This window comes from Phaenicophaeus curvirostris, chromosome 5 (assembly GCF_032191515.1).
Source record: "Phaenicophaeus curvirostris isolate KB17595 chromosome 5, BPBGC_Pcur_1.0, whole genome shotgun sequence".
Lineage (NCBI taxonomy): Eukaryota > Metazoa > Chordata > Aves > Cuculiformes > Cuculidae > Phaenicophaeus > Phaenicophaeus curvirostris.
Window position 1 is genome coordinate 37,796,434 of NC_091396.1, and position 24,807 is coordinate 37,821,240.

The 24,807-nt window shown below is 37.0% G+C and overlaps 1 protein-coding gene across 3 annotated transcripts in view; it reads right to left on the reverse strand.

The window, feature by feature from the left end:
- The window catches only part of STXBP6 (syntaxin binding protein 6), a 106,713-nt gene that overhangs the window by 65,896 nt on the left and 16,010 nt on the right, over positions 1-24,807 (reverse strand). The window contains exons 1-2 of one of the 3 annotated variants that reach the window (XM_069858355.1): positions 19,891-19,907; positions 3,078-3,263 (exon numbers count right to left, since the gene is read on the reverse strand). In XM_069858355.1, coding sequence (XP_069714456.1) covers positions 3,078-3,231 — 154 coding nt within the window. In that variant the 5' untranslated portion in view covers positions 3,232-3,263; positions 19,891-19,907. Of the gene's footprint in view, positions 1-3,077; positions 3,264-13,841; positions 14,110-19,890; positions 19,908-24,807 lie in introns of those variants that run through there. The other 2 variants (XM_069858353.1, XM_069858354.1) reach the window with 2 other exon arrangements.

Consider the following 24,807-nt stretch of genomic DNA (forward strand, 5'->3'; position numbering starts at 1 on the left):
GCTAGAAGGTCACAGGTAACACAGCTGCTCAGTTTCCTATGGCCCTGCATGCAGTCTTGCTACAGCTTTCTTACCTTAAACTGTCTCCCGTTTCAGCTGACAAGATTTAGGTATACCTTTTTGGAGCATTAATGAGTATGGTCTTGTAACCATTTCACTATTTAGTATTCTGAAAAAAAAAAATCCAGTACACTCTTCAAACAAATGTTAAGGAAGTATCTCTCTTACTCTCTCATCTTGCTTTGTTCGGTACTTGATTCTTTTAATGCTTCACTATCCCATCACTTTGAGGCCTACAGGCATTCTCCCCAGTCAGCATTTCTATCCATGCTTACAAATGCAGATAGGCAACAAATATGATATGATGTATTTTCAGTTCAACACAAAGGAAAACATTTCACTGATTACAGCAATTCATGCAATTTGTCAGTTACAAACCAAGCAGTAAATACAAGTAGCTATGAGAATGGCTGATGTTTAATTTCTTGTACTCTATCTTGAATGAAACTACAACTAGGCAGAATATTTTATATCCCCAAATATCTATAAGTCCCTTAACATTTCAGTTTCTGTGTAATTTTTTTGAATGACAGATTCAGTTCTAAACAGTACATTATGAAGTTCCTTTTAGCAAAGGGCAAACTGAATTAGTCCAAGGAAATTAAGAACACATGGATATTCAAGTCACTCCATTTACTGAAACCGTAGCACACTTGGAAAAATGCAATGAGTGAAAGGCCAATAAAGGTGTTAATAACAGTGGCAGAAACAGTGGTACCTTACCCTTCAGTTTTGTGCCACTGATTATTCCTGACTAAACGACTAATTGCACTTGAATCACTTGATGCAATTGAATTGCATCATCTTCCTGATTGGACTGTTTGGAACTCTAGTATCACCCTGAAACAAGAACACTGTGAGGCAGACCTCTCCCTGGTCATTTTGTTGTCTATTGAAATTACCAATCATATTGTACATTCCATAGTATAAACCATAAATGTATATAAAACAACTGTTCTCTGATCTTGCAAAACTCCACTAACAGTGAGCCACATATAAGGTCTCTCCCAAAACAATTGTGCAGCTTTTCAGTGCCCACCATACAGTAATTTTATTTAGATCCTGAATGCTTCTCCTTGTCATCAGTGGGAAACAGTCAAACCAAGGACATCTGCTGTTTCATCCTTACTCAATGTTATTTCTTGCAGAAAGGCATTAGATGCATCTAAGATTATTCAGGCTCTTAAAATCCATGTTGGCTGGAGGTAGGGGAGGGCTAGGTTTCCTATAATGGCCATAAAAAAAAAAAAGTCTACTGAACAGTTAGTCTACAGAAAATTACAAGCACAGATCACACCTCTAACCTTTCCTCATGAATATGTGTATCAAACACCTGGGTATTCCAAAACTGACTGCACAGCCCTAGAACAGGATTGTTCTTTAAAGAAAGATGACTTACAAAACTTGGACTGACACTTGAAAAATGTGACTGCCAAAGGAAGAAGCTTTGCTTCAGAAGGTTAGTAATTTCAACACTTCCCTAAAAGACAGGAGAGCTAGATTCAGTTTCCTCTGCATCCTCAGAAGACTGAAACCTGCAATCCTTGCATCAAAAAGACTATCCCAACCTTAGAAAATCAGTTTTTAAACTCTTCCTTGAGGCTTTACATACAAGGAGAATACCAAGCAGAATACTCAGCTGAAAACAAGTTCCATCTTACTATCCTCAGTATGTGTTTGCATATAATCTGCAGCTTATATTTTAATGTAAGGATTAGTACATATGCATACAAATAACATTTAATTCAATAACATTGAATAAATATACATTCTGTATCCACGCACATGATTTCTTGTACCAGTATTAATTATTGGGGTTTACTTCCTATGTTTTGAAAGTTTTCAGTGGAAAAAAAATTCAGTCATAGAATTATAGAGCAGTTTGGGTTGGAAGGGACCTTAAATATCATCTAGTTCCAATCCCCCTGCCGTGGGCAGGGACACCTCCCACTAGAATAGGCTGCTCAAGTCCCCAATTCAACCTGGGCCTTGGACACCTGCAGGTATGAGGCATTCACAACTTCTCTGGGCAACCTGTTCCAGTGCTTCACCACTCTCACAGTAAAAATTTCTTCCTCATTTCTAATCTAAATCTACCCTCTTTTAGCTTAAAAACATTACCTCACGTCCTATCAATATACTCCATGAAAAAGATCCCCTCCCCATCCTTTCCTGAAACACTGATTTAGTCCAAAAATAATTGCTCTCTTCTGAGATTCACAGTGTACTTCTTGCTCTTCAGAAGTGTGTAGTCCAAGGACAATCAAAAGAGACTTAAGGGCCCTGGAATGGTTGGTAAGGGAATCTGGAGCTCAGGATATTTTTCCCCTCTACCCTTCCAGCTACAGATAGCAACATTAGAAGAAACATTTTGACATGGCCATTTTTGATAATGGGATGGCCTATGTGGCATCAGGCTTGCTGGCAGAAGACATGGAGAGAGTCCAGAGGAGGACTACAAAAATAATCAAAGGGACAGAACACCTCTTCTGTGACGAAGGGCTGAGAGAGCTGGGCTTGTTTAGCCTGAAGGAGAGAAAGCTCTGTGTAGTTAGAAGTACTTAGAGTACTTAAAATCGGGGGCTTATAAGAAAGATGCGTTGAGACTTTTTAGTAGGTCATGTTGCAACAGGACAAAGGGTAATTGCTTTAAACTAAAAGAGGGTAGATTTATACTAGATAAAAGGCAGATAATGTTTATAACATACAGTTCATCCCTCCAAGAAACATTTTAATAAGCAAAGACTGTTAGCAAATATTCTATTTGTTTATATTTTCTGGCTATGCTGTGAAAGAACACCTAATTTTTTAAAAACGATGAAACCACCTGAACAATTGATTATATAGTATAAATATGGATAGCCCTGAGTGTGTGGTTTCTCATGATACAAGCTCCATAATTCTGTGGTTACATCATTAAGATTTGAGCCCTAAAACTCCTTTTAGCTACAGATAAAATCTAATCAGTTAAACGTAAACCAAAACACATAACTGGATGTAAAACCCATTAAACTTACCTGAGAGGCAGATGTATGTTAAATATTCACCCTGACCCCCAGTAGCTAGGAAAGGAATCTTTTTTTTTGTTCTTCTTTTCACTTGGACAGCTCCCAGCATCCTCTCATCATGTGGGGCAAAAATTTGTTTGCTGATTGCAGATTTGGCATTCATTATAGATCACAGACACAGTACACTGCTGCTTCCTAAAAAAAAATAAATTTAAAAAATCATAAATAAAAACATGTATTAGAAACTCCTAAGTTACATGAAAGTACCACTAACTTACACAGGCATTAGCAGGTCTAACCTTCCAATAGACTGTAATGTTTCAAATAATGTAAAAGAAAATTTCATACACTCAGAGGCATAACTTTCAAAGTGTCTAAGGAGTTTTCACTTAAGTTGTTCTCCATGCTTCTTAATTTCTCTTAAGCTAGCTTAGCTTATTTTGGGCTGAAACTGTCCATAATAGCACTTCAGTATGATGCAAAAACTTCTAAGAGGGATGCTCTGCAACTCTATGCTGCTTATATTAATTCCCTCTCTGGTGAGGTGCTCTAGACAGCACCACTACAATTAGGTCTCCACTCAAACCTGTTAATAAGTATATAGATCCCACTGACAGAGACTACTGAATGCCCCTGTTAATTGTTCAAACACAATAATGCACCAGTACACATATTTTAAATTCCACATCTCCATATTATTACGACTTTCAAGCCCTTAGACTTAGATCTTGACACCCTTAGCTCTTCAGTTCTCAACTACTGAAGCTAGAAATTCTGACCAGAGGACCACTGTACGTTTGCTACAATTTAACTATCAGAAAACATAGATAAATTCAAATCAAATTAGATTATGAAACCAAGAGTCTTACGTCCATTATTTTTAGTATGCATACTCTCAAAATAATTAACACTTTCAGTCTCAACATTTCATTGGCCTTTGTCTATAATATTCCTTTATTGTAAGAAAAAAAAAAAAAGCTATATTCATAGAAGTGTGAGAGAGTACAAACTAGTCCAAGTCAAATTTAGCTATGTTTGTTAGGACACAAATAGATTCCTTTGTCAAAATAATCTGTAATAGTATATCTCAGTTAACAAATACAGAGTTCTGACAAGTTTCAGCAGGAAGTTATTTTACATGTACCTTTAAAAAAAGCAATTGCATCTAAAAAATGGCCCCATGAAAGGAAAAATTCAGACCAATTTTAAAGGAAGAATGAATGCGTATCTCCTGAAAAAATCTGATTTCATAACTCCTGCCATCTAAATTGCCTATCCTTCAACAACAAGTAAAACACAACAACACGAAAAATGAATCGAGAATAAAATTACCTGCTAGTTACTTGGAAAAGGTTGCTTTCACATTCACGTTCATTATACCACAATTCTCTTCTCTTATGTGTTATGAAAACATTTCGAGTATATCTTAAAACATCATGTGAGCAGCTGGCAGTTTTGGATTTTAGTTTGGTTTGGGTTTGTTTTTTTTTTTTCAAGGCCACTATCAACGACTGAATTTAATCACACAGACCTTCTGACCAAGATAAAAACTGATAATCTTTGCAAAAACACCTTCATTCTCAGACTTTCATGTGCTTAAAGAATTTTCGATACATAGCTTATTGGTAAAACACACACAAATGTTGTCAAGTAAAAAAAAATGTTCAACTCACAGCCAACTAAAAAAGTGTTTTTCAGCTTGCAACAATCTGATGTTGTTAATTCTGCAATTGAGTCATTAAACAGATGTTCTGAGACACATTTCTCAGGTTCATGTGCTGCAAAATCAAGTGTGTTATATCCAGTGATGCAAGAGCTCCCTGGATTAGGAGAGGATATGTTTTCCTTACATACAACTGGTTGCATGAGAAAATATTATTGGTTTATAGCTTCAAAACATCCATATAGTACTTCAAGATTTACTTTAAGGATATTACAAGCAATAGGTCTCACTCTATATAGTTGCATTTGATAAGACTCAGCTGAACAGGAGGCAAGCCAAACAAGAGACACTATCCAAATCCTATTTCCTAGATTTCATAAATAATTTTGCTTCCTATATGCATTGCAAGTTATAGCATGAAACTAGAATGACTGTCATGTAGACAATAACCCAAAATAAATGCATCAATCTCTTAATGCAATATCCCAAAATAGTTTAAATCTGTTTCAAGAGACACATAAAACATGACAGAACAATCAAATATTGCAGTTTATTGCTGCGTGCTGTTAGTTGCTTTGTGATTAAGCTGGTTGTATAGACATGCACCAGAAGTTGTGCACAGAAAGATACTGTAAACACTAAATGCTGTAACCAGAACCTCTGAATAAGGTATGTGCTCACTGTCTAGGAGGTTGTGATCCTCCTGTTCCACATATTTGGTTCACAACAGCCTCAGATGCCAGAATCAACCAATTAATCTAATAGTGCTACTTGATATGACTGCTGAATGTGATGTGGAAACTGACACTGGCACAAATAATAAAACCTTATTTATTTTAAAAAGAGAATAACTAACTGTGTCTGTGTACAAATAGACTTCCAAACTGTACCAACAGCTCAATCCTGGATGCAGTTGTTTTTCATAGGTCAAAATAATCTTCAGCTGGGTTTAAACAAGCTATGTTCTTCGTATTTACTGGTTGATCTATGGGAGTTGGCGTTGATGACTCCTGTGGGTCCCTTTTCAAACTGAGATATTCTATGACTCTAAGAAAAGCAGATTTCATTAAGTCTTAAATAAAATATACAAGCACTCTTTCTCAAAAGCAGGCATGTAATCTTTTATTAGTCTCACTAAAAAATGTGGAAGAAACATGCTCAAGAAACATCACTAAGTCTCAATTTTTCCCACTCTCCAATAAAAAATGCACCCATTTTAATCTTAAAAAAACCCATGCTTGTGGTACAAGCAAAACTTAATGTAGCGCATGCATACTTCCTTACACAGTAATGTTTGTTCTTGGCACAGATTCCAGACAAATTCAAACCATCAGCAGTTTCCATTCATGGCCCACATGAATTCACGTATTTTAGAATGTAAACATTTTCCCCCATACTCAAATATAAAATGTCTTAAAAGTTGAAACATTTACTGGGGGATCTCTGAGCACTCTAAGACAGTGCATTACTGTTTCCGTTTACCCCTCTGTGGCAAGAGTGATTTAAAAATTTCAGTAAATGTAAGAATCTTTAAAGAGAGACTGCATTTCCTGCCTCGCATGTTTTTGTCGTATTTAATTGTGCTCAAATTACTATAATGATGCTTTTGGCTGAACAAAGAAAATTCCATTTTTCTCCTACAGTTTTTCACTCCAGCCATCAGTATTATGGAAGAGGATGTCAACATTTACACTGAGCTCAACAGACACACCTAGGAGGGGAAGATTCCTCTGCAGATTTGAACTACTGCCTGTAATATGCTGCCAATTTGCATCTCCTCAGATCTTAGCTGCAATTCTTCTCTACGACATTTTCTAGCATTAAAACCTTCTCTAGGAACAGCTGACCATTCCTCTGCATGTATATGCGAGGGGATGGGGATTCAAGGTAATTTCTAAAAAAGATATTAAATGAAAACAAGATAATAACTTCAGAGATTCCACACATTCAGTAACAAAAAATTTGGACTGTTTTCTGGTCAGACAAAATATCAGACTGTTCCCAGGCAGTGAGCCAGGAAGCGGCTGATTTATCTTTACATCCAGATGTTTTACTGGACCATGCAAGTAAGTGGAAAAAGGGAGACAGAAAAATACAAATCACCTTAACCTTGTTTTTAGCCAAGATATGGTTTGGTTACTGGGATTTAATGGTGTTCCAGCACTGTTTAGTGACCCCTTAAAGCACTCTGGTTTGGATGATCTACGATTCTCTAGACACCAAGAACAGGCAAAAGGAATGAGAACCATACTCTGTGGCCTAAAAACACGCGAAGGTTTCAGTCAAGGGAAAAAAGAAAAAAAAAGAGGGCCAAAGTGCACAGTTAAAGTCAAATAAAAGCAATAAGTGTCTAAATATTGATATTTGACATGTTTTCTCCACCTGAGGCAAGCAGCCTGAGGCCTTGAGTAATTCCTACAACCTTTCATCCCAAAAGAAGGCAATGCAAGTTCTAGGCAAGTTGTACGGACCTATGGATCTGAAGAGAGCACATGCATCAAAAGCTCTGAATGTATTTATAAAGAAAAGATAAAAAAGAGATGCACAACAAAAAAGGTGTTTTTGAGTTTACATCATCCAACGCCTCAATCTGGCAGATCATACAAAATCCTTCCAAAAAATGAACAAAGTTCACCTAGAAGCTTTGTTTACTTCCCTCCATCCACTCTCAAAACCCCTGAAAATCTACTTACAACGACAGATTATCAGGGACATCACGGAAATCCCACAAGTGGGTAAACAGAACTAGTCCCACTTTCATGCAGAAGACAGAGCAGCTGTTCCACTCTGCTCTAGTAAAGGTAGATTCCTTCTGAGAAAGGCACACATAGAGGATCCCGGTAACCAATATCCTTACTTCCCCAAGCCAGATAGTAGCCAAAGCAAACCCACTTGCATCTTTTGAGACTCTATGTCCCCAAACCTACCCCATGAGGTACAGAAAATTAAGCAGGAAATGGTACAAGCAGTCACCAAAGAGACGTACTGATGGATTACTGTCTACTCCAGGTAAAACAATTTTTTCTTGTTTTGACAAGAAAATAGCTATTCCAGACCTAGCAGCTCATGTCCTAGTAAACAGTACGGTGGGTCTCAGCTAAACTTTGCTCACAGTACACCAAGCTGGAAAAATCTAACTGTAAGACATGATATATCTTTTCTGTACTGAAATTCTGTGTGTAAATGGCTGCAGACAGTTAGTAGAATGTTTTAAACAAGCATGGAAAGGAATCTTAGTACTAGGTGGTATAGCCCTGTCAGGGCCTCTCTGAATGAAGAGCAACAGCAGGGGACCCATTAATACAGGTTCTCATTAGAAGTGTCCCTAAATCTGAAAGTTGCTACTGTTAGAGAACATATGAATTTGAAAGCAACAATGGGCAATGCCACATTAAGTAGCACCATAAAACCAGCAAAACTATTTACTAAAAGGTAATTAAGAATTGAAACAGGGACATTTTGAATCTCAGAGATTAACAGAGAAACTTAGGAACTGCCAGAAGTTAAAGCAAAGCCCCAGAGAGATCACATGTGCATTTGTGAAAAGTTGTTCATTATTTCAGGACCCTGGGAGACTCATAGCAGTAAAAACTACTACTACTGCATGGCAACATTGAACATCATAGTTTTAAGAGATCAGCTTAATTCTTACAATCTTTTAGATATTTTTAGATGTTAAGATCAGCTATTACATCTATGCTTGGACTTCTATTTGCAGACTGAACTATCACAGTTTCTTTCGTCATTCCTCACAGATTTCTTGTTCCAGGACACCTCATCTCTCTAGACTCTTTCCCATTGGCCTAGATCTTCTTTGAAATGTAATCCTCAAATACAGACTTACAGCCTTATTTATGGCACCGCAGTCCTTATGGGTTCCCTCCAACTCAAGATATTGTACGAATCCACAATGCTTTATAGACCTTACAGTGCTTACTCCTCCTATACAGCTACTGCTATATGTAGATCTTTTCCAACTGGTCTCTGCTGACAAGAGCTTTAGTTCAAGCTCTACCACCCTGACATCTGAGTAACTAATTATTCCCAGTAGACAGGGGATTTTTGTACTTACTACTTTCAGGCTATTTCTACAATACTGTATAATTATTTTTGAATTCTAATCCTGTCTTTCAACACTTGCAGGTCTCTAGATCAATACCCACCAAAAGTCAGGATGTACATTCTATATGTCATCACTTTAGTCAGTTAAAATTGTTTGAGACCTAACACAGCCTCCCTTCACTGCTCCAAGCAGAACTAGGAAGATATCAGGTCCCTTGAACACACCTCCACAATCAGTTCTGTCTTCCTGCATCTTACACTACTTCCACGTAAACAACTTCCTTAGTTAACTCATGACTAACCTCACATGAGACAGAATCAAAGGCACCATTGATGTTGAGATATATCTGCCAGTTCCAACTTATTCATGTGGCCTAATACTTTATTACAGAAACAAATCAACTGGTTTGTTTTGAGTTCTCCCTCTCTCTCTCTGTTTATTCGACTTTGTCCAATATTTTGGCAAAGAAATATCATTACAAAAAAACTAAGAAATCTTGCTGAGAAGGAACAGTCCACATTCCACAGGGAAAGGAGACTTAGACTGAAGGACTGCAGTTTGGAGCATGCAGTTTCTTTGCATTGTTTCACATCTAATTAAAGCCCATCTCGTGCATTTGTACTGGTAGAAACAATTGATTCCCCTGTGCACTTTTCTTCCTTATGACAGTACACATACTTATATGCTAGTGGAGTGAACTAGAGAAGAGAATTAATCCAAGTTTAATCAGCTTAAAGGTAAGAAAAATAGTGATTAGTTTTGTTTTTACTCAGATTATCTCCCTGACTCAGTTCAATATACAGCTGTGTGTCAGCACATGGGAAGGAAGAGCAGGGGTAAGATTAGGGTTGCCTTAGACACCAACAATATTAGTTTGCAAGGTTTGTGAAACTATGATTTAAAGACAACTTGAAATGTCAGGAGCTTTCAGCAAATATTACATTGGCTGACTGAAGACATGGCACAGAGCCAATCTAGATATAATTTTTCAATATCAAAACTTGTAACAAAGAACCAAACTGAATAAAGAGTAGTAAAAACAGAGGATTTCATATGGGGCTCTCCTTGATAAGAACAAAGATCGGAGCAAATTTCTTCATGTACTGACTCCATTATTTGTATATAAACAGAGTCATAGCAAAAAGACAGTTGGAAATTGGGCTCTGTTAGCATGCAGCACGATTTCTGCACTAAATTGGAACCTGCTACGTATAGGAATATACAAAAATATTATGCAACACTATTACTGCAGTATATCCTACATAACTAGAACACACTAAGTCACGGCAGTTACTCTGCCAAGACATCTCACAGGAACCCAATTTTGCATTATTAGCATGAACAATCACAGACGTTCGGTAAGGAAAACCCTTCAAGTACTAAGTACTGATTACTGAAAAAATAGATGCTACATGGATTCATAACTCAGTGCACAAGTTGCCAGAGAAAGGATACTACTACGGTATTAGTTGAAGGTGTTCTAAAGGAATAAAAAACAAAAAAAAACCCTAAAAAATTGTTTCAGCTAACAGCTTGCATGTAGTACTCTTGACAGTGGCTTACTCAACTAGTATACCTCAGTAACATCTTAAATCATGTTTTCCAAATCCTCACAGTTCCATTTCCATTCCTCCTCCAGTAACTGATATTGGCACAAACTGCAAATTTCTGCACATTGCAGTCACCTATTAAATGGAACAGGGAACAAAATTGAGACTCTCAGGCTGAAGATATTCTGTTTTCTGAACTGCAACCTGCAACACCAAGAGCTGAAAATAGGGGGGAAAAAAAAAGTATGTAAACTCTATTTTTAATGTTTCTTATATTCATTTTATGCCAGAGAGAGTCCAAAATCAGAGTAATACAATGGGATAAGACATAACACTAAAGCATTAAAGCATTCTGTTTTATCCACCCAAGATGAATCAACTTTCTCTGCTGTAAGTTTTTTTTTGATCACTCCAAATGCATGAGCAAAATCACCTACTAGCAAAATGCATAGTTCTTTCAAGAATGGAATATATCACGTTCTGGTGATACTGGAATCTCTGTAAGGGCAGGGACATCTATGTAAAGTATTATACCAACATTTTAATTGAGGAAAAATAAGAACTGTGTAGAAGTAGTAAATCATCTGCTGGCAGTGTGCTGGTATTTCCTAGCAGTTAACTAAATAAAGTTTTCTTTGTAGCAAATAACACAAGCTGAAGGCGTTTCTGACATGCTGCATGCTTCTTCCCAGGAATCCTCCATCAGTAAGCACCACCCATTTCAAAAATGGGTGACCCCAGTAAAGCTTTCAAAACTCTAAAGAGTCCTGCAGACTGAAGGAATTACGAAAAACTGGTCTGCTCCAGTGTTCTGTTCAAGGGATGTTACCTCAGGAATTATTAAAAATGCTATCTATAGCTTTTATTCCCTATGTTTGATTGCTTAGCTCTGCACTCCTGAACAGAATTTGGGGGGGGGAAGAAACAACAAGCAAAAAGAAATTTCCATTAAACATTGAGGTGGTGGGCAGAAATCATTTTTGACAAGTGATAGCCTATTGAGAGTGAGATAAAAAAAAAAAAGATACCACTTCTTTCATGGACCAAGTAGTGCCTTCTTAAAGATGTGAAAACTTTCATCCTTAAAAAAAGCTTTCATGAATCTGGACACACCAATACATTTTAGAATAAAATACCTGTAAAACACATAGTAACCTTATACAACCCTACACCAAATTCGGAGATAAACAGTATAACAGCACAGTGAGGGATGAAAGAGAGGAAACTATACAGCCAAACCAAACAAAAAAACATCCTTCTCTAGTTCTTTCCATTATGTCTTTTTCCCAGAAGAGAGAGATAGTGGAATACCTTTATCAATGTTTTCACTTAAAATAATTAGATATGTTTTTCAGGCGTAACTGAGATAACACAACATGGAAGCTTGAGAAGATGGACCAAACAGTGGCACTCAAGTGCCAACTAAGAAACATCCTATCCAAGGAAAGGGGACAGGATAGGACAACACAACATAAAAACTCTGCAACATTCCATTCATAAATTTAAGAATGATTTTATGCTTCTCGCACACAGAACTTCCATTTATAACCCTTAGGCATGTAACCATTTAATGAATCAAAATGTGAGAACTGTTTAAGAAAAACAAAACAATACAATGTACATCTTTCATTAGACTGATCCCAGAAAATACTATCTCAATCAATGTATTAGATATCTTTCCAATCTTAATGCACTTGAAGCTTTGCTGCGAATAATTTTCTCTAAACAGTGGGCCCTGAAATATCATCTCTCAATATATCTTCACAGGCTACACAAAGACAATTATAGCACCAAAAATACATCCAATTTATAAATATATATTTTCAAATGAACTAAGAATTTCATTCTTCTCCCTATCAAATTCAGAAGTATAATAATTGATGTCCACAGCAACAAATCCTCTGCAGTGGATTAATATGTCCCACATTTATTGTTGAGTTGCAAACACCGATATTACAGACAAAATGACATCTCCAACCTTCATAGTGTTTAATGACCGAAATCATCTAAAAAAAATATGAAAAGTATTTCACATGGCAACACCCTTAGATAAAATGGGATCCAACTGCAAGAAGCAGCATATATCCCATAAAATGTTGGGATTTATCTCACAAATACTTTCTGCTCGTGCAATAAGAAGAAACAGATTATCCTTAACAAAGACATCTGCAAGAGAAAACAACTGCCAGCCACACACCTCTGTGTGCCTAGAAAAGGAATCTATGTAGATATATACATAGAATCATAGAATGGTGGTTTAACTGTAGGATGCCACCAAATACAGTGGTCAGTATCCTTCATCTCCCAGGTTTTTGCTGATTCATCAGAACACTAATCCTATACTTAAATTTGCAGCTGCACATCATTAGTATCAACACAGTGAAATTGCTGGGAATATGTGCTACTTTTGGCAATAATCTACAGCTTACTTTTTTAATTCATTCTTAAAACCTTACCTCAGCAGATGCCTTTAGAAGCAAGCCTGAAAATGATGTTCTTAAACTTGACTATTCTTGAATCCTAAAGTGATATCTCACAAACAATGATATGATGTTTCCTGTTAAAATGAACCTATAGACTCCCCTCCACAGCTTTGATCTCTTTCTTTCTTAACTCAACAGGACACATAACCTCTGCTCACCCCGCCACCACAAAATTATTAAACTATCTTGCCTTTCAGTCATCATAAGCAGTTGAAAGCAATTAGGTCCAGTCAGTAATTAACAGCTTATTACAACCTACATCCAGAAAACTTTACAAGTATATCTTATGGTAGACCAAGTGATCTCTTTACTACAGGCTTTTCCTTTCATATATTCTGCAGACATAAAACAACAAGACAAAAAATTCATAAATGTATTGATAGCATTATCTTTAGACTGGCAAGTCCTGAAATTCACCCACCTACAAAATCAACTTCGTTAAAAGAAAAAGGGTAATTTAATAATATGGATGATCCAGATCAAACCTCGCTTTAGCTTTCACTTAACTTTTCATTTCACATAGTCAGTACATAATTAAACCCAGCTTTAGAACCTGATACTCACCCATTCACTAGACTAAATCACTACAAAGTGCTTACTTCAAACATGCTCATTTCACAGTAAATAACAAGATTTGGCAAAGAAGCCTGAGAACTTACACAGGTGGCTTAAATTCACAATACATATTTACAACATCTGCCACCTAAGGATGTTTGCTTATTTAAAGTAACTTACAATACATATAGTTACAGAAGAATTTATAGAAAAACAACGTAATCAAAAACTTCAAGGAAACGATATTAAAGCTCATTTCTGTGCCTGGTTGATACACATTTAAAATAGCACTTCGGCAACATGAAGTGCATAATAAAGAAAAAGCTTACTACACCTGTCTTAACAGACTTGCAATTTAGATAGTAATCAGCAGTTACCCTGTACAAAATTACAATGAAGAAAAGATATAGGTAAAACAAACATTTGTTTGTCAAAACAGTATGGGTACAGTCAAGAAACTTGGAGAAGAGAACAATCCTAGCTTCCTCCGGTGAAGAAAAGGAGGGAGATATAGGGAACGTTCATTGAAATAGCAGTAACAAATTAGGCAAGTACAACAAGTCCAAGTGTGAGTAGCCCTAGATTAAGTAGCTCTTGGTAGGTGGCACAGTTATGAAGCATTTTGCCATCAAAAAAAACAAGTTCTCTACATTCCAGGTGAAAAGGTAAAACTTGTTTTCTCAGCCCATGTCACATAACCATCTCCTAGCAGGAGGGTAGAGAGAACCCGCAATCTACCAGAAGAAGAAAAACATCTGAGTATGAGCTATGGAGAAAAAAACAAAAAAAAGCTAGGGGAGTAGGATGGTAAAGCCCTACTTTTCAAAGTGCTATGATGACATCAGAAGAGGAATAAATAAATTTCACTGGGAGTATATATGTCCTTATTTTGTCCAGCCTTCAGATCTCTTCCCCTCATGCATTGAGGGAGTAGTTTCATCACAGAAAGCAGATTGGTCAAGCATGATTTACCATCTTGGCACTTCCTACTCACCTTCTTGTCCTCATACATCTGAAAATAGCTTCCACTGACAAAACACACGAGCCTACTATAACTTCGTACATGAAAAACTGGGGTGAATATAGGGTAGGTATTCTGTCTTTCACATCACTTACCCTGTTGCCTTCACACCATTTCTCAGCTGTGATCTTCTGCACCCCCTACCAGCACCTCACTGGTGACTTAGGTTCTTTAGAAGCTAATGTTTGCCTGCACACCTTGTTGGGCAGAGAGACTCAGTCTTAGTAATGAAAAAGGATGGCATAAAAACCAGTTAAGAATGCTAGATCTTTAAAATTTATTTTGTGGAGATGAAGATGTTGCAGCTCTGCATATTTGGTCAAGGATATGCATGGAGTTAGCATAATATGCTTTTGGTCTGTGCTTCTTACTTGCATTTTAAAATGAGATGGCTTTCTACAAAACACTTGGGGGACTCTACTCCTGTCAGAGACAGACACAGTATGTTGCAATTCTGGCATTTATCATCAGAGTTTACTCTGTGAACAAGTGGTGACGCATCTAATGATGGTGGCAGTTCAGGGAGTAAGTCTGTGTACAGTTATTACACTATTTTGTTTCAAAAACAGTGATCTGTTATTTCCAGGCAACAGTAGATGCAAAGCAGAGAACTTCACTGAGAGTTACCCATGCTTAGTGGATTCTTGCCGAAAAAAGGAAGCTCACTGTTTCAAGGCTATTGTCTTCAAATTGACTCTATCCCAAAATGTCTCTTCCGAGCACGGAGAAGAAGTGTCCCCACTTCCTTGCATTCATCCCATCCAAGTACAAGAATATGAAAGTAATATTTTTCTTCTCTTTCTATCTGACCCTCTGGCTGAGATAATACGAAGAGGTACAATGCTCTCATCCAAGTACAATCACACACACTCAGAACCAAGAAAAGAAGCCTCCTCCTAAGAACATAAGCAAAACACAGCAGTTGTAAAAGATTCCATCCCAGCCAGGAAGAAGAGATACTTCATTCATCTCTGGCAATGGATATGAAATGGGGCTGTGGAAGAAGGCAGCACCATCCCTGACTAGGTTTCATATGTCTGAAAAGATACCTGGATAAAAGGCACTTCCTCTCCAACACTGAAATGAACTTATAAGATACCAAACCTTGACTTTCAGAGCCTAAGAGAACCTTTATTTCTTTTTTAAACTGGCAATCTCTAAATAAAACCAAGCCATTGCTTCAGGAGCTGATTTGCCTGATTCTGCTGCTGCAGAAACATGGATGCTCCACTCAGAAGCACTTCAGGGGCTCCACAAGGGTCATATTATGAAGAATGGTTAGGATGAGGTGAACTCCAGGCTTGTGCTTTATCAACCTGGACTACTGCTATGCCAGGGGCTGGCTAGACAAAGGGATGAGGCTAAAAGACATGGGAAGCAGCGCAGTGATAATACTGTTGTACCCTAATGGTCTTGGCAAGTACGTACGAAATATGTTCATGCTTTAAAGAGTCTTATGATAAGTTTCATCTCTCAATTTCTGTGCAGCTGTTTCCAAGACATATTAATGTAAATAAATGGAACTTTGAAAATTAAAACTCCCACAGAAAATGAGATCCTGAAGAGGAAATGAGACCATGGGTGGGCCTATGACTAATAGCTGGAGTAGAGGTTCCCACTGCTTAATGAGATTGCCAGATAATGAATCTGAATGTGGGAATATATGCAAAAGACCCAGATACAGGGCCACTGACCACTGTGGTAATAAAAGATCTCAGGAGGCACATGTGATCCAGGAGCTGAGGTATAAAATAAATTAAATTCTTTTAAACGAATGAAACTGGATCAGTTTCCATATAAATCAAACGCAGAGATTTAATAAAGTATCTAAAAAGAAAGTGCAAGTGCAGGGTAATTAAAGCTAACCCGAATGTGTACAGAACTAAATCTGGAAAATACAGTTATACAATATCTTCACTAGACAGTATTTCAAAACTTACTACATCTTCAAAAGTTACAAGGAATGGACTTAGGTACTGAAAGAATCACCTCAATTTCTTCTTTTAAATGAAACGTAACTCAACTAGATAAATAAATTAATATTTCATAAAGAAAACCTCAGGATAAAGCAAATGCTGAAGAGAACAGCTTCATTTTCAAAAATAATTTTCTGTATACTGGTACCATAATACTGCTTTTCAAGTAGTTTGTGTTTAAAGTCTTATATTCTTTGAAACATTTCTGCACTACTTTTTTCCCCTCAATTATGGAATTCACCCACATATAAATTTATGTCAAAATTGAACTGACAACACCATGCTGTTCTTCACCACTCTTGCCATATTTTTCATTCCTCCTCACCGCGTTCAGATTCTTACTTTTACTAGTATAGAAATTTTTGTCCCAGTCCATTTAATCTGTTTAATGGTGAAGAAAAGGAAACCGCTCTCCTGGAAGGGAGTTTGTAGTATTATAAGGGCTCAAAAGTAGAGGATCGTATGCAAGTGTAGAAAGGAGATAATTTTTACTGAGCTCACAATATAATTTTTATTTTTGGAAAGCACATTGAAAATCCTTCAGTCTTCTGGTGATTTCATTGTGCTGAGATCAGCACAGTTCCCAAGCCCATGACTCATTCTGATTCTAGCAAAAAAATTGCTGGGGAGACAGATGTTTTGTTTATGATGAATTAATTCCTTCAGTGTGTTTTGCTCAAAAAAAAAATAATAATCTGGCTTCATTTTGTATACAGAAGATAAAGCATGATAGTCATGCTCCTGCCTTTCCCCTTTTTAAACACTTCAGTGTTAAGACTGAAATGGCAGTGGATGCTGCCAACGCTTGAACAATTTATTTAGGAAGAAGAAAACACTGTCTTGCCAATAAGGATTTAATTTCCCAGTTATGTTCTGTAAACGTGTGTAATTTCTAAACATTCAGGTTTCTGGCTTTAAAGTTTACTTCCATAGCAGCAAAATATGATATTATTTGTTTCTTGTGACATAAAATTAAACTAAGGCCAAGTATACTTTGTTAACAGATAGTGAAATTGAAAGGAGTATTTTCAGCATTGTTCAGTGTGACATCAAACCTCAAAACAGTAGAGAGCTTTCATTTAGAAAAACTCGTTAGTTATTTTCTTAAACAGTCTTTCTCTTTACACATTGTGATAACATCAATGGAGTTATGCTACCTTAACCTCTACATATTTGCTGCCTCCCCCTGTAAATAAAATATTTGTGTCTACCCCTAAAATGCACAGAATGTCATTATCAATCAGCTCAACAGAGATAAATTTACTTACGATGCACACGTGCATCCTCCCCCATCTTCTGTCATCAATGTATCCTCCTTTGCACACGGCTCATTGTTTTCTAACATAATACTTCCTCCTTCCTATCCGGTTTCTTTTATAACACTGTTCTCAGGTGTATCTAATTTTTATCCCAGCGAAGAAAACCTGGTACTTCAAAACATCAATGGAAGCTAATTGAAATCCATGAAATGGAAAATTATCTCCAAACATACCATCAGAAAAACCTCACTTCATATTATTTTATTTATCCTCAAATATATTAAATTTCACTAGCATTCCAGGGAATGGCTGGTCTTTATTTAATGCCCTAGATACTGTCCAATACTGCAGAAGCAAGATCTTTCTCACAGTTCTCATACAGAATGCAAGAACAGACATGCATCCACGCGCTGAAATGTTAACAATCCAGAAAAACGTTAGGGCAATTAACCACAAATGTATGCCTTTACTCATCTGAGGAAACACATGTAACTTGAGCTGGAGATTTAAGAGTTCGGTACCACTGCAAGATGCATGTAACCAGTTCCTTAGTAAACTGTAGGCTTATTTGATATGAAAAATGCAAAACCAAAAAACACTATAACCACCACCTGAGTACCATCCTTGATTTTCTACTTTGGCAGTAATCAACATGTGCCTTTTAAATTGGGTTCTATTAATGGCATTGTCAGCTGTCTGACAGAGCTACAAACCTACCAATGTAACAGCTAGAGGTCACTTATAACATACCAAGTTCAATACACCAGCATGTTCATGAACTGATTACTGCCTGATAACCAGAGAGCTGCTGGGTTTAGAGAAATGACTTTGGCACGTTCCCACTGCAATCTTCCCAATAAATCTGAAATTATTCCAGTTTCAGAGCTACGAAAAGCAATATTAAAACTACGCCACTTTGTATCTGCTTTCTACATTAAATAAAGTAACTAAGGAAACAAATTTCTCCCAAATGGAATAGGCATTTGTGGTACGTCAGAGAAAACACTCTCACAAAACAATTTGCTTTACATAGCACCCATGATAAGATAAATACATTGCACTACTAACTTCATGTACAACCAACAGCAAAAATCAAGTCACCTCACCAATACCTTGTAACGTACAGAAAAAACTCTTAAGGAATTTTGTTGTTGCTGTAAAGCATATGATCTTTAGCACACCAATCACATGAACAAAGTTCTTCACATGGTAATTCTTAATTAGCATAAAGGAGAAAGAAAAGACATTGACAAAGAAGGGAATATTGAAAGTAATTCCCTTTTCTCAGCCAAGATTTAAAATGTAGACTACAATATGGCAAGAAGATATCGGCAAACTAACGATGCCAAGCTGTTATTTCCATAACATTAAATCTGACCAAAAAAAGAAGATTGTACATTTTAAGTATCAGCAGAGATATATAAAGAGAAATATTAAAATTATACAGCACTTTCTATTGCTATAGAAAGTAATTTTATTGTTATAGAATGTAATTAAAATAAGCATTTCAAAAACCTAGCTAGTCAAATTTTTAAAAGCTATCGTTTATGTTGTCAAAAAAGACTGACAGTATGTTAATGATCTTTCTGTGTTAGAATATATCCTTACTGCAGTTTTCTGCACATCTGACTGCCACCAGGGCTTCTGCAACCTCTTACTTTTTTCAATTAAAAGCCCTCATATTTAAATAGGCAATTCAAACCATTCTATTGGTTATTTTAATTTTACATCTACAATTTTGTATAGGTTTTGCCAGGACCCTGACAGACTATACTGGCCCTGCCAAGCTTCCTGGGGCTGACCCCTCCCTGCCCACAGCCCAGGACCTCACACCAGCCCTGCCCTGCCTGACTGCTATTCCCCTCAAGGGGCCTGATTCTGTCCCCCACCTGCTGGAAGGCTGATCTCTGGACCTAGCCTCAGCTTATTCTCATTCCAAAGGAGATGTCCAATGCCCCAAGAAGAAGCCCTCACAGCTGCTGGTGCCCAGGCCACAAGGAGCTGCCACCCCACTGGACACCTGGGCAGGTTTAACAGACATGAGAAATAAAAGAGTAGTTTAAAGCCATCAGCAATTATTTGCCAAAGGATGATGTACATCAACAACATTTTGAGTAAAAGTATGAAGCAGCAAGCAAGACCCAAAGCCCGTACTGACTCCAGGTTTTTCTGCTGCAGGAATTCCAAGTCTCATTGTGACAGGGAAGAAAAAACAAAAAAAAGAATCAAGTAAAAAATTGATTTTTACTTACTTTCAGAAGGTTTTAAGTAACAGATTGCACAGCACAAGAGAGACTATTGTGAAAGCTATCAGTGAAGGACAGCCAACCCATGGGAGCCAAGAAGCAAACAAAATCACCTAACCATTGCTTGCACACAGTAGCATATTGAATTCAGCAGCAGTAGCTAGCCTAAGCTATTTTTCTTTTTCAAAGAAAAGGCAATTATGCAAGTGACTGTCCAGCACAGCAGCTCAGCAGCAGGAGGGAAAACAGCATGTATCTGAAAGTTATACCACTGAACTGAAAACGTCGTGATTATTTGTGGTTAGCAAGGGCAGCAAGGACTTCAGAACTGCAAACAGATCTTCATAGGGTGGGCTGCAAAACTTCTGCAGAATGACAGCAGCAGCCTGATTCGGGTTTGACCTAGAAAGGCTACACTGTCTCCCTTAGTCACCATCCCTCCTGTAGGTAAGCCTCACACTGAGGTGAAATGACTAATGACGTTCTTTGAAACACTCACCAGCATCGCAAGAACATACTTAGTCCTTCTGACTAACTCTGCGCTAAGATTTAGTGGGAAAGAAAAATGACATGAGCAACTCTAGTTTATAAAAAGCACAGTGAAAAACTGGCTTAGTGACACAGGCAAGAAATCCAAATTAGATAGCAGGCAAAGGACACACAGATGCATGCCAGGTCTTCCACTATAAGTCAAGAGCATGAAATGAATAACTGCTTTACCAATCATAAAATAATTAGAGCCCAACACATCATACCAGTGTCAATAAAACTGACATGCATAATTGAAGTAACTGCTCAGACTGTGACTGATCCTTATCAATATTTATCAACATCCTGAGGGCATAATCCCATTTAAGTGAAGACAAAATGAAGCAGGCCAGAAAGGAGAATTATGCACAAAATAGTATTGCTCCATGGCTCAGTATGGTTCCCTCTTGATACGGTTCGGCAACAGGCAGTCCTCTGAGTGTCTGGGAGATTCTAGCCCATAAATTTGAAGAAATTAGAAAAGAAACAAGTCCTTGAACATATAACTATGTCTGAACACAAAGGAAAAGCAAAAAAAAACAAACCAAACCAAAAACTGTCTATCATTGTTATGATAAACAGCACGATAAATAGTGAAATTAACATTTCAAATCAGTTTTTTGAGCAATTTATGCAGTTATTCAGAAGGAGTTAAAACAGTTTCCCAGATTACTAGCACAGGTAAGTATCAATAAGACACTGTGTACAAACCTTAATACTTCAATTAATTCCACCTCTCAAAATGCTAGCAATATTTAAAATAAGAGACTGCAACTTCTTCCTGAAGAGTTATGAGAAATTTTGAGGTCATATTTTGTAACAACCCTTGGTGAATTTCAAAGGTCTCATTTCCCACAGGTTTTCCGCACTTATGGCCAGTGGATATATAAAGGAAGAGCATAAACGCCCACTGAAAACAAGCACTGTTATATCCATTTGTGGATAAAATAAAACGATTCTTTTCAAAAAGAAGCAACATCTTGAGATTTGAAAGAGAAAACAGCAACAAGGAGCAAATAAGCTAGCATTACTGCCAGGCAAACTACCAGTTAAGAATTACTGACAGGTAGGAAAACAACAAAAAAACAAAAATCAACTTATTTCTGGGGACAGGACTACACAGGGGGTGGTTTTGTTCTGAATGAAGTTCAATTTGTACTGAAACTCAGAAAATGGGTTTGGAAAGCATTTCAAGAGGTCCAGTCCCATCTGGGAACAGCTCCAGCACATGTTTACAAATGGTATTTCTCCAAGCTGTTTTTAATGCCATCCCATGGTAAACTCCTTCCAGAGGTATTTCTTTCCCCCAGGAGATGAAAAGGGGGAACAAGCTATTCCTTGGCTTGTTTTAATATCCTTTTTTCTTACTTACTACTAATGTAATTTATACCACTCAAGCCGAGTTCCTTTTACGTAACAGTTCAAACTCAAACACCACTGAAGTTGTCTGCCTATGTGAAGTGCACAAGCATCTTAAGAAAGCAATAATAAAACTAGAATTCTGGCATTTTAAAACCAGAAACTATGGTCCATGTGTTAACATAAAATTAGTTCGAATGCCATTAAAAGAAATACAGATCTCTGTCTTCTAAAGCTACACTTAAAACACAAAAAAATTAAGAGCTTTCTATTAGAATTTGGTAATTGTCATCTAGCGTTTGATAGATCAAAATGCTAGATATCTGGCCTTCCCAAAGACAACTATTTATTTGTCCTCATTAAAGACATACAGCTCTTATGTTTGACAGATACACATCCTGTTTGCATCACACTTAATTACATCACTTCACCAAACATTACTGTATTGCATCAGTATTCGGTATTGCACACTGGGTTCATGCCCATACTTGTGACACATAAGGTAATTGCAGCCACTTACGCACAGGATAAAGGTATGCAACAGACTCATAGATCACATGCATCCATGCTAGTATAGCTCAGCATTTTCACATCAAGCAATAGATAGTTCACTAGGCGATAAACGGTGATGCTGACAAGCATTATACGACAGACTCCTTTATTAGTGCAATCTAAAAGGAGACTAATGCAATCTACAAGGATTCAAACAAAACTCTTGAATGTCTGTTTGAAAGTGGCTTTGAAGACTGTCATTTATACTGAAGCTGTCATTTTAACTTAACTAAAAATCCACAACGAGAGCCATCAAAGCATCTAAAAAGACGAGAACAGAGACATAGTTAAAGCACATGCATAAAGACAGGTTAGGTGAAGCATTAAATTAATCCAGTCACTCTCCAGTGACAACTGAAATCAAATGAAAACATAAGATTCTAATTCATATTATATTTTTCCTTGTGGTTATTAAGTTCTTCAAACAGAAATTACGTGCATTTCATCAGTTACAAAAGTTTCTGCCTTGTAGCAAGTTCCAGACAGAAACAGATTTACTTCTTTTCCAAAATTAGACTTACACTGAACAGACTTTCTGGGATGATGACACATGCTTACTAAGCACTGCCAAAAGAGAAACAGCCATGTAATATTAATTCCATGTAACTTTCCTTCAGTAATTCACAAGAAACTGAAAATGTGAATTAGTTACCTTGAAGAACAGCAAAGGAAATTAACTGAAAAACATCCTTAAACTGCATGAAAATACAAGGTGTCAGTCACCACTTTCTAGCACAATCTCACAAACCAAAAAAGATCATTTATGAGCAGAGAGCACAACTCTTTCTTTAAGCCAAAAAAATCAAAAGATATTATGAACTTCATTGACAAACAGTAACATTTTAGGCCACCGAGCTGCTTAACAATACAAACAAAGTGCTCCAATATAAAAAAAACAACCAACAACCAAACAGGAAAGGTCAATCTTAATGCATTTCTCAGTTTGCTTCTAAGACAGCATTTCCCCATATGATGACAGAGGGGTTATACGGTTTGTCTCTAGTATACCCATGGTATTAAACCAAGAAGGAGTGGGGGGTGGGGGAAATACAGAAAAACTGTATGCAAAGATGAGACTTCCAAGCTGTTCGCACTGGGTCATAGTGACGATATCTGTAGGAGACTCCCTTTCTCCTCCTGCTCTATTTCAAAATGGCCTTTCTTCGATTACCTTCAAAAACTTGTTTTGCCAAACTGGAAATATATAGGAACATTGCTGTGGCCACTAATGGAAAACAGTAGGCAAAAAGACTTTTTTTAGTTATTCTGCAACTCTGATATGGAAAATAATGCAGAAAAGAGGATCCCTTGTTTCCAATGCAAAGTACCTGCAGTACCCAACAAAGTCTAAAATCTAAAATAGCTCATAGAAATAATCTGCATTAAGTAACCAGCCCCAGCATTGTGCAAGCTTCAGTATATCAATACTTTTCTTTGAAAACTTAAACAATTGTGAGCTCAAATGCCTAAACAGCATTAATGCCCACCAACTTGTAGATTAAAAAAAAATGAAACATTTGGTTGCTTTAAGAGATTGCATTCTTAGAGATCCACTTCCTGGCAGTCTCACTGTCACACACATAAGCGGACATCAGAAATCTTCTGTGAGCAGAACAAGAACCTCCACCTCAGAAAGAAAAAAAAAAAAGGAAAAAAAAATCACACAATTAATCAATATAGTCATAACCCTTTCTAGCGTATGCAAGTTACTGCAGTATTTCTTTGTATTATGCAGTTTAAGAAAATAGTCTGCCTTCAGGCTAAATCAGTACCAACATTCTTTATCTTTTAACATTATTATAGTAATCCAGTCACAAAGGAAGTAACTGTCTTTTTCACCACAATACTACAGTCTGTTCAACAACTTTCTGCTCCTGTTATTATATATAAGAGCTGTAACTCTTGTCCCGCGCTTATTGTTTGGGCACACTTCTGAGGAATGCCCTGAGCAATTCAAATCCCCAAATTTCATTCCACAACTTGAATAAATATAAAATAAGAGATAATGATCTTAGCTGAAATAGGAGATTACATCACGTAGCAAATTCCCCACTTTATGGGGAACTAGGGTAACATTATTAGGTGAGAGGGAGCATCTCTACACAGACGGTGTAGAATGGAATTAGGAACAAGGGTTTGGATCTACCTACTCCAATCCATATAAGTCTACTTTATTGACTTTTTGGGTGTGCACCCCAAAGAAGTGACCAACTACCACTTCTTACATAACTTTAGTTAAAAAAAAAAAAAGCTTAAACTAATCAGATCTTTGAGCCCATTTCTTCCAACTCAAATATATTAGTAGACTGCATTTTTTAATACTTCATAAAACAAGAACCATAAATCCATTTTGGTTGGAAAAGAAAAGTTTTGATAAGAGAGCAATCTAGGACAGTTTTACAGTTTTATTAAAACACCCTGACTGCTGTTACTCAACAACAGCCTTCCAATAAGAACTGCAATTACCTTACTTTTCTTATCTTT